This window comes from Pseudophryne corroboree, chromosome 6 (assembly GCF_028390025.1).
Source record: "Pseudophryne corroboree isolate aPseCor3 chromosome 6, aPseCor3.hap2, whole genome shotgun sequence".
In the NCBI taxonomy this organism is placed as follows: domain Eukaryota; kingdom Metazoa; phylum Chordata; class Amphibia; order Anura; family Myobatrachidae; genus Pseudophryne; species Pseudophryne corroboree.
The window spans coordinates 828,863,858-828,876,822 of NC_086449.1; the positions used below are offsets into that span (position 1 = coordinate 828,863,858).

Here is a 12,965-nt window from a genome sequence, read left to right on the forward strand (position 1 = left end):
AGCCTGAGGACACATATATACACCTATACTACTCTACACCTGTGATACGTACAGCCTGAGGATACACATATACACCTATACTACTCTATACCTGTGATATGTACAGCCTGAGGACACACATATACACCTATACTACTCTATACCTGTGATACGTACAGCCTGAGGACACACATATACACCTACACTACTCTATACCTGTGATACGTACAGACTTAGGACACACATATACACCTATACTACTCTATACCTGTGATACGTACAGCCTGAGGATACACATATACACCTATACTACTCTATACCTGTGATACGTACAGCCTGAGGACACATATATACACCTACAATACTCTATACCTGTGATACGTACTGCCTGAGGACACACATATACACCTCTACTACTCTATACCTGTGATACGTGCAGCCTGAGGACACACATATACAACTATACTACACTATACCTGTGATACGTACAGCCTGAGGACACACATATACACCTATACTACTCTATACCTGTGATACGTGCAGCCTGAGGATATACATATACACCTATACTACTCTATACCTGTGATACGTGCAGCCTGAGAACACACATATACACCTACACTACTCTATACCTGTGATACGTACAGCCTGAGGACACACATATACACCTATACTACTCTATACCTGTGATAATACGTACAGCCTGAGGACACACATATACACCTATACTACTCTATCTGTGATACGTACAGCCTGAGGACACTCAAATACACCTATACTACTCTATACCTGTGATACGTACAGCCTGAGGATACACATATACACCTATACTACTCTATACCTGTGATACTACAGCCTGAGGATACACATATACACCTATACTACTCTATACCTGTGATACGTACAGCCTGAGGATACACATATACACCTATACTACTCTATACCTGTGATACGTACAGCCTTAGGACACACATATACCACTATACTACTCTACACCTGTGATACGTACAGCCTAAGGACACACATATACACCTATACTAATCTATACCTGTGATACGTACAGCCTGAGGATACACATATACACCTATACTACTCTACACCTGTGATACGTACAGCCTGAGGATACACATATACACCTATATAGATAGACACCTACTCTATACCTGTGATACGTACAGCCTGAGGACATAGATATACACCTTTACTACTCTATACCTGTGATACGTACAGCCTGAGGACACACATATACACCTATACTAATCTATACCTGTGATACGTACAGCCTGAGGACATAGATATACACCTTTACTACTCTATACCTGTGATACGTACAGCCTGAGGATACACATATACACCTAATCTATACCTGTGATACGTACAGCCTGAGGATACACATATACACCTATACTACTCTATACCTGTGATACGTGCAGCCTAAGGACACATATATACACCTATACTACTCTATACCTGTGATACGTGCAGCCTGAGGACACACATATACCACTATACTACTATATACCTGTGATACTTACAGCCTGAGGACACACACATACACCTATACTACTCTATACCTGTGATACTACAGCCTGAGGACACACATATACCCCTATACTACTCTATACCTGTGATACGTACAGCCTGAGGACACACATATATACGTATACTACTCTACACCTGTGATACGTACAGCCTGAGGATACACATATACACCTATACTACTCTACACCTGTGATACGTGCAGCCTGATGACACACATATACCCCTATACTACTCTATACCTGTGATACGTGCAGCCTGAGGACACACATATACACCTATACTACTCTACACCTGTGATACGTACAGCCTGAGGATACACATATACACCTATACTACTCTATACCTGTGATACGTACAGCCTGAGGACACACATATACACCTATACTACTCTACACCTGTGATACGAGGACACAAATATACACCTATACTACTCTATACCTGTGATACGTACAGCCTGAGGACACTCATATACACCTATACTACTCTATACCTGTGATATGTACAGCCTGAGGACACACATATACACCTATACTACTCTATACCTGTGATACGTACAGCCTGAGGACACACATATACCCCTATACTACTCTATACCTGTGATACATGCAGCCTGAGGACACACATATACACCTATACTACTCTATACCTGTGATATGTACAGCCTGAGGACACACATATACCCCTATACTACTCTATACCTGTGATACATGCAGCCTGAGGACACACATATACACCTATACTACTCTATACCTGTGATACGTACAGCCTGAGGACACACATATACACCTATACTACTCTACACCTGTGATACGTACAGCCTGAGGATACACATATACACCTATACTACTCTATACCTGTGATACGTGCAGCCTGAGGACGCACATATACACCTATACTACTCTATACCTGTGATACATACAGCCTGAGGACACACATATACAGCTATACTACTCTACACCTGTGATACAACTATACTACTCTACACCTGTGATACGTACAGCCTGAGGACACATATATACACCTATACTACTCTATACCTGTGATACGTACAGCCTGAGGATACACATATACACCTATACTACTCTATACCTGTGATACAACTATACTACTCTACACCTGTGATACGTACAGCCTGAGGACACATATATACACCTATACTACTCTACACCTGTGATACGTACAGCCTGAGGACACATATATACACCTATACTACTCTATACCTGTGATACGTACAGCCTGAGGATACACATATACACCTATACTACTCTATACCTGTGATACTACAGCCTGAGGACACACATATACAACTACACTACTCTATACCTGTGATACGTGCAGCCTGAGGACACACATATACACCTATACTACTCTATACCTGTGATACTACAGCCTGAGGATACACATATACACCTATACTACTCTACACCTGTGATACGTACAGCCTGAGGACACACATATATACCTATACCACTCTATACCTGTGATACGTACAGCCTGAGGACACACATATACACCTATACTACTCTTTATCTATGATACGTACAGCCTAAGGACACACATATACTGCAGTATGTGTCTATAGGGGCATTCTCAGTTACAGTGTATCTATACCATGTAATGCAGTAACTGAGAATGCCCCTATAGACACATACTGCATTACCTGGGATAGATACACTGTAACTGAGAATGCCCCTATAGACACATACTGCAAAACCTGGGATAGATACACTGTAACTGAGAATACCCCTATAGACACATACTGCATTACCTGGGATATATACACTGTCACTGAGAATGCACCTATAGACACATACTGCATTACCTGGGATATATACACTGTCACTGAGAATGCACCTATAGACACATACTGCATTACCTGGGATATATACACTGTCACTGAGAATGCACCTATAGACACATACTGCATTACCTGGGATAGGTACACTGTAACTGAGAATGCACCTATGGACACATACTGCATTACCTGGGATACATACACTGTCACTGAGAATGCCCCTATAGACACATACTGCATTACCTGGGATATATACACTGTCACTGAGAATGCACCTATAGGCACATACTGCATTACCTGGGATAGGTACACTGTAACTGAGAATGCACCTATAGACACATACTGCATTACCTGGGATAGACACACTGTCACTGAGAATGCACCTATAGACACATACTGCATTACCTGGGATAGGTACACTGTAACTGAGAATGTCCCTATAGACACATACTGCATTACCTGGGATAGGTACACTGTAACTGAGAATGTCCCTATAGACACATACTGCATTACCTGGGATACATACACTGTAACTGAGAATGCCCCTATAGACACATACTGCATTACCTGGGATAGATACACTGTAACTGAGAATGCCCCTATAGACACATACTGCATTACCTGGATATACACTGTAACTGAGAATGCACCTATAGACACATACTGCATTACCTGGGATATATACACTGTCACTGAGAATGCACCTATAGACACATACTGCATTACCTGGGATAGATACACTGTAACTGAGAATGCACCTATAGGCACATACTGCATTACCTGGGATAGATACACTGTAACTGAGAATGTCCCTATAGACACATACTGCATTACCTGGGATACATACACTGTCACTGAGAATGCCCCTATAGACACATACTGCATTACCTGGGATATATACACTGTAACTGAGAATACCCCTATAGACACATACTGCATTACCTGGGATATATACACTGTCACTGAGAATGCACCTATAGACACATACTGCATTACCTGGGATAGATACACTGTAACTGAGAATGCACCTATAGACACATACTGCATTACCTGGGATAGGTACACTGTAACTGAGAATGCACCTATAGACACATACTGCATTACCTGGGATACATACACTGTCACTGAGAATGCCCCTATAGACACATACTGCATTACCTGGGATATATACACTGTAACTGAGAATACCCCTATAGACACATACTGCATTACCTGGGATATATACAGTGTCACTAAGAATGCACCTATAGACACATACTGCATTACCTGGGATTGATACACTGTAACTGAGAATGCACCTATAGACACATACTGCATTACCTGGGATAGGTACACTGTAACTGAGAATGCACCTATAGACACATACTGCATTACCTGGGATATACACACTGTCACTGAGAATGCACCTATAGACACATACTGCATTACCTGGGATAGGTACACTGTAACTGAGAATGCACCTATAGACACATACTGCATTACCTGGGATATACACACTGTCACTGAGAATGCACCTATAGACACATACTGCATTACCTGGGATAGGTACACTGTAACTGAGAATGTCCCTATAGACACATACTGCATTACCTGGGATACATACACTGTCACTGAGAATGCCCCTATAGACACATACTGCATTACCTGGTATATATACACTGTCACTGAGAATGCACCTATAGACACATACTGCATTACCTGGGATATATACACTGTCACTGAGAATGCACCTATAGACACATACTGCATTACCTGGGATAGATACACTGTAACTGAGAATGCACCTATATGCACATACTGCATTACCTGGGATAGATACACTGTAACTGAGAATGTCCCTATAGACACATACTGCATTACCTGGGATACATACACTGTCACTGAGAATGCCCCTATAGACACATACTGCATTACCTGGGATATATACACTGTCACTGAGAATGCACCTATAGACACATACTGCATTACCTGGGATAGGTACACTGTAACTGAGAATGCACCTATAGACACATACTGCATTACCTGGGATAGATACACTGTAACTGAGAATGTCCCTATAGACACATACTGCATTACCTGGGATATATACACTGTCACTGAGAATGCCCCTATAGACACATACTGCATTACCTGGGATAGATACACTGTCACTGAGAATGTCCCTATATACACATACTGCATTACCTGGGATAGATACACTGTCACTGAGAATGTCCCTATAGACACATACTGCATTACCTGGGATATATACACTGTCACTGAGAATGCACCTATAGACACATACTGCATTACCTGGGATAGATACACTGTAACTGAGAATGCCCCTATAGACACATACTGCATTACCTGGGATAGATACACTGTAACTGAGAATGCCCCTATAGACACATACTGCATTACCTGGATATACACTGTAACTGAGAATGCACCTATAGACACATACTGCATTACCTGGGATATATACACTGTCACTGAGAATGCACCTATAGACACATACTGCATTACCTGGGATAGATACACTGTAACTGAGAATGCCCCTATAGACACATACTGCATTACCTGGGATATATACACTGTCACTGAGAATGCCCCTATAGACACATACTGCATTACCTGGATATACACTGTAACTGAGAATATACCTATAGAGACATAGGCCCTGATTCCGAGTTGATCGCTAGCTGCTGTTGTTTACAGCGCAGCAATCAGGCAAAAAATCGGCACTTCTGCGCATGCGTATGCGGCTCAATGCGCACGCGCGACGTACTTTCACAAAAGCCGATGCAGTTTTACACAAGCTCTAGCAACGTTTTTCAGTCGCACTGCTGGCCGCAGAGTGAGTGACAGGAAGTGGGTGTTTCTGGGTGGTAACTGACCGTTTTCGGGGAGTGTGTGTAAAAACGCAGGCGTCTCAGATACAAACTCGGGCGTGCCAGTAAAAACGCAGGCGTGGCTGGCCGAACGCAGGGCTTGTTTGTGACGTCAAAACAGGAACTAAACAGTCTGAAGTGATCGCTAGCTAGGAGTAGGTCTCAAGCTGCTCAGAAACTGCACAATCTTTTTTTGTAGCCGCTCTGCGATCCTTTCGTTCGCACTTCTGCTAAGCTAAAATACACTCCCAGAGGGCGGCGGCATAGCGTTTGTACTGCTGCTAAAAACTGCTAGCGAGCGAACAACTCGGAATGAGGGCCATACTGCATTACCTGGGATAGATACACTGTAACAGATAATGCCCCTATAGACACATACTGCATTACCTGGGATACATACATTGTAACATATAATGCCCCTATAGACACATACTGCATTACCTGGGATATACACACTGTAACAGAGAATGCCCCTATAGACACATACTGCATTACCTAAGATAGATACACTGTATCTGATAATGCCCCTATAGACACATACTGCATCACTAGGATAGATACACTGTCACTGAGAATGCCCCTATAGACACATACTGCATCACTAGGATAGATACACTGTCACTGAGAATGCCCCTATAGACACATACTGCATCACTAGGATAGATACACTGTAACTGAGAATGCCCCTATAGACACATACTGCATCACTAGGATAGATACACTGTCACTGAGAATGCCCCTATAGACACATACTGCATCACTACGATAGATACACTGTAACTGAGCATGCCCCTATAGACACATACTGCATTAACTGGGATAGATACACTGTAACTGAGAATGCCCCTATAGACACATACTGCATTACCTGTGATAGAAACACTGTAACAGAGAATGCACCTATAGACACATACTGCATTACCTGGGACATATACACTGTAATTGAGAATGCACCTATAGACACATACTGCATTACCTGGGATACATACACTGTAACAGATAATGCCCCTATAGACACTTACTGCATTGTCAAGGATAGATACACTGTCACTGAGAATGCCCCTATAGACACATACTGCATTGCCTGGGATAGATAGTGTCACTGAGCATGTGCCTATAGACACATACTGCATTACATGGTATAGATACACTGTAACTGAGCATGCACCTATAGGCACATACTGCATTACATGGGATAGATAAACTGTAACGGAGAATGCACCTATAGACACATACTGCATTACCTGGGATAGACAGTGTCACTGAGTATGCACCTATAGACACATACTGCATTGCCTGGATATACACTGTAACTGATAGTGCCCCTATAGACACATACTGCATTACCTGGATATACACTGTAACTGATAATGCCCCTATAGACACATACTGCATTGCCTGGGACAGACACTGTAACTGAGATTGCCCCTATAGACACATACTGCATTACTTGGGATAGATACACTGTAACTAAGAATGCCCCTATAGACACATACTGCATTACCTGGGATAGACACACTGTCACTGAGAATGCCCCTATAGACACATACTGCATTGCCTGGGATAGACACACTGTCACTGAGAATGCCCCTATAGACACATACTGCATTGCCTGGGATAGACACACTGTCACTGAGAATGCCCCTATAGACACATACTGCATTACCTGGGATATATACACTGTAACTGAGAATGTACCTATAGACACATACTGCATTACCTGGATATACACTGTAACTGAGAATTCCCCTATAGACACATACTGCATTACCTGGGATAGACAGTGTCACTGAGAATGCCCCTATGGACACATACTGCATTACCTGGGATATATACACTGTAACTGAGAATGCCCCTATGGACACATACTGCATTGCCTGGGATAGACACTGTCACTGAGCATGCCCCTATAGACACATACTGCATTGCCTGGGATAGATACACTGTCACTGAGAATGTACCTATAGACACATATTGCAAAACCTGGGATAGATACACTGTAACCAATAATGCACCTATAGACACATACTGCATTACCTGGGATAGATACACTGTAACAGATAATGCCCCTATAGACACATACTGCATTGCCTGGGATAGATACACTGTCACTGAGCATGCACCTATAGACACATACTGCATTACCTGGGATAGACACTGTCACTGAGCATGCCCCTTTAGACACATACTGCATTGCCTGGGATACACTGTCACTGAGAATGCACCTATAGACACATACTGCGTTACCTGGGATAGATACACTGTAACAGATAATGCCCCTATAGACACATACTGCATTACCTGGGATAGATACACTGTAACTGAGAATACCCCTATAGACACATACTGCATTACCTGGGATAGATACACCGTAACTGAGAATACCCCTATAGACACATACTGCATTACCTGGGATAGATACACTGTAACTGAGAATGTACCTATAGACACATACTGCATTACCTGGGATAGACAGTGTCACTGAGAATGCCCCTATAGACACATACTGCATTACCTGGGATAGATACACTGTAACTGAGAATGTACCTATAGACACATACTGCATTACCTGGGATAGACAGTGTCACTGAGAATGCCCCTATAGACACATACTGCATTGCCTGGGATAGACACTGTCACTGAGAATGTACCTATATACACATACTGCATTACCTGGTATATATACACTGCAACTGAGAATGTACCTATAGACATATACTGCATTGCCTGGGATAGATACACTGTAACAGATAATGCCCCTATAGACACATACTGCATTGCCTGGGATAGATACACTGTAACTGAGAATGCACCTATAGACACATACTGCATTGCCTGGGATAGACAGTGTCACTGAGCATGCACCTATAGACACATACTGCATTACCTGGGATAGATACACAGTAACTGAGAATGCCCCTATAGGCACATACTGCAATACCTGGGATAGACACTGTCACTGAGCATGCACCTATAGACACATACTGCATTGCCTGGGATAGACACTGCCACTGAGCATGCACCTATAGACACATAATGCAATACCTGGGATAGACAGTGTCACTGAGCATGCCCCTATAGACACATACTGCAATACCTGGGATAGACAGTGTCACTGAGCATGCCCCTATAGACACATACTGCACTGCCTGGGATAGACACCGTCACTGAGCATGCACCTATAGACACATAATGCACTGCCTGGGATAGACAGTGTCACTGAGCATGCACCTATAGACACATACTGCACTGCCTGGGATAGACACCGTCACTGAGCATGCACCTATAGACACATAATGCAATACCTGGGATAGACAGTGTCACTGAGCATGCCCCTATAGACACATACTGCACTGCCTGGGATAGACAGTGTCACTGAGCATGCCCCTATAGACACATAATGCAATACCTGGGATAGACAGTGTCACTGAGCATGCACCTATAGACACATACTGCACTGCCTGGGATAGACACTGTCACTGAGCATGCACCTATAGACACATACTGCACTGCCTGGGATAGACACTGTCACTGAGCATGCACCTATAGACACATACTGCACTGCCTGGGATAGACACTGTCACTGAGCATGCCCCTATAGACACACACTGCACTGCCTGGGATAGACACCGTCACTGAGCATGCACCTATAGACACATACTGCACTGCCTGGGATAGACACCGTCACTGACCATGCACCTATAGACACATACTGCACTGCCTGGGATAGACACCGTCACTGAGCATGCACCTATAGACACATACTGCACTGCCTGGGATAGACACCGTCACTGAGCATGCACCTATAGACACATACTGCACTGCCTGGGATAGACACCGTCACTGAGCATGCACCTATAGACACATACTGCACTGCCTGGGATAGACAGTGTCACTGAGCATGCACCTATAGACACATACTGCACTGCCTGGAATAGACACTGTCACTGAGCATGCACCTATAGACACATACTGCACTGCCTGGGATAGACAGTGTCACTGAGCATGCACCTATAGGCACATACTGCACTGCCTGGGATAGACACCGTCACTGAGCATGCACCTATAGACACATACTGCACTGCCTGGGATAGACACCGTCACTGAGCATGCACCTATAGACACATACTGCACTGCCTGGGATAGGCACTGTCACTGAGCATGCACCTATAGACACATACTGCACTGCCTGGGATAGACAGTGTCACTGAGCATGCACCTATAGGCACATACTGCACTGCCTGGGATAGACACTGTCACTGAGCATGCCCCTATAGACACATACTGCACTGCCTGGGATAGACACTGTCACTGAGCATGCACCTATAGACACATACTGCACTGCCTGGGATAGACAGTGTCACTGAGCATGTACACTGGCTGTGACACATTACACGCTACCTCAGCAAACCTTTTCCTCTGACCAGGCCTGATCAGCACTCCCCACCAAATCACTTTGTGACTCAAAAGCACCAGGCCCTGCTCAGCAGATACCTTCCAAAATACTGCTGGGGAGCAGGGGGGGCTGCACCACAGGACCCCCCACCCTTCCCTCCCCAGCACACACACAAAGACATGTTCTGCATAAAGATAGCACACACATTAACCATCACATCACAGTGCCAGATGGACCTCTACAACCTGTGGATTGCATTCGCCATGACAGATACCCCAAGGACTCTTGAATCACAATTAATGTGACAGCAACCACTAGGACCCAAGGGTCACATTCAATATTGATATCCATCTCTAGGAGCCATAGATTCCAAAGACAATGACAGCTGTCCTGAGGACCTGTGGATCACATCACACAATGACGGCCACCTCTAAGAGCCTTGGATCACCTAGCGATAAGATGAGGGCTACCTCTAGGGTTTATGGTGGTCTAGGACCCCTCACCTGGATGGTCTCCTTCGGACATATACATCCTCTGGCTTTCATTGACCATTTAAGAATATAAAAAAAAAAGTTCCAGGTTAATCCTCCAGAGAAGGCCGTGTCCAGGGATCCAGGTCTGACCCAAATCTGTGGGGTTGGTGGTTGTTACGGTCCAGGGGAGATGAGGCCCAATAAAGGTGTGAGGGCCCAGGTTAGAAGGGGTTGTGTCCAGTAAGAAGAGTCTCTGTTCAGGTATGGAGGGTAGGGAGTGTCAAGTGACTGTGGAGATGTCTCTGGTAATGGGGGGCTGCTGTCTCGGTGTTGGGGGTGATCTGTTGGGGTAGTCCAGTGATGAGGGGAGTTGGGGGGTTCTCTATCTCTAGTGATGGGTGCTCTCTCTAGCAATTTTAGGGATTGTCTCCTGTGGAAGGGGGATCTGTGTCCATTAATGGGGTGAGGAGGTCTCTGTCCAGTAATGAGATGTAATGGGCGTTCTGTCTCTAGTTCTGGGGTGTTCTTACTAATAATATTGGGGTCTGTCTCTAGAGACTGTGGGGTCTGTCTCCAGTTCTGTCTTAAGTCATTGGAGGGGGTATCTGGGTCTGAATTTGGGAGGTTCTGGGTGCAGTTACAGGGTGCTCTCTCTAGTAATATTGGGGTAGTCTCCAGTAGTGGAGGGGGGTCTGTGTCCAGCGAAGGGGTGCTCTCTCTCTCGTAATATTGGGGGTCTGTCTCTCCAGTAATGAAGGCACAGGGGGTTTCCAGTGGTTGGTTGGAGGAATGTCTGTTAAGTGAGGGGGGTCTTTCTCTATAGTGGTATTAGGGATCTGTCACTCCACTGATAAGTGGGGTCTCTCTCTAGTAATATTGAGGTCTGTCTCCAGTAATGAAGTCAGTAGGGGGTCTCCAGTGAAGGGGGTCCGTTTGTAGTAATATTGGGGTCTCTGGTGAGGATGGTCTCTCTCTCTCTGTAGTAATTTTGGGGTGTCCAGTAATGGGTTCTCTCTGTAGTAATATCGGGGTCTCCAGTGATGGGTTCTCTCTGTAGTAATATCGGGTTCTCCAGTGATGGGGGGTCTCTCTGTAGTAATATTGGGGTCTCCAGTGATGGGGTGTCTCTGTAGTAATATCAGGGTCTCCAGTGATGGGTTCTCTCTGTAGTAATATTGGGGTCTCCAGTGATGGGGTCTCTCTGTGGTAATATTGGGTTCTCCAGTGATGGTGGGGGTCTCTCTGTAGTAATATTGGGGTCTCCAGTGATGGTGGGGGTCTCTCTGTAGCAATATTGGGTTCTCCAGTGATGGTGGGGGTCTCTCTGTAGTAATATTGGGGTCTCCAGTGATGGTGGGGTATCTCTGCAGTAATTTTGTGGTCTCCAGTGATGGGGGTCTCTCTGTAGTAATATTGGGGTCTCCAGTGATGGGGTCTCTGTAGTCTCCTGGCTGTGGTGGGCTATTACCTGATCCCCAGCATTGTATGACAGCCCCTCGGAGAGCCGGTATCGCTGCTGCTGCCTCTCTGCATCCTGGCCCAGGCACCGCTAGGACGGACGGGGGGTCAGTGATGTGGGCTCGCAGCCCCCCAGTCTGGAGCGGCGGTGCTGGGGGGAGACATGCCGGGGAGATGCTGCTCCTGATGCCGAGAGCTGTGTGCTGGCAGCAGCCGCTTCTGCAGAGGGAGAGAGGGGGAGAGACAGCAGCAGCAGCGGCTCAGCCCCCCGCCCGCTCCCTCCTCCGCCTCCTCCCCCGCCGCACAGTGCACAGCACTGCCGCCTTCCAGATGTGCTGCCGGCCGGGGCCTCCCCTGTACCCCAGTGCCCCGGGACCCCCAGCGCCGGGCGTCCTCCTCACTCACCCCAATACACCGGGCGTTCTCCTCACTCACCCCCAATACACCGGGCG

At 45.4% G+C, this 12,965-nt stretch overlaps 1 protein-coding gene across 8 annotated transcripts in view; it reads right to left on the reverse strand.

The window, feature by feature from the left end:
• Nucleotides 1-12,729, reverse strand: part of CACNA1C (calcium voltage-gated channel subunit alpha1 C) — a 510,817-nt gene extending 498,088 nt beyond the window's left edge. For all 8 annotated transcript variants that reach the window (XM_063929336.1, XM_063929333.1, XM_063929332.1 and 5 more), the window contains exon 1: nt 11,086-12,729. In XM_063929336.1, coding sequence (XP_063785406.1) covers nt 11,086-11,134 — 49 coding nt within the window. In that variant the 5' untranslated portion in view covers nt 11,135-12,729. The remainder of the gene's footprint in view (nt 1-11,085) is intronic.
• Between the last annotated feature and the right edge of the window lie 236 nt (nt 12,730-12,965).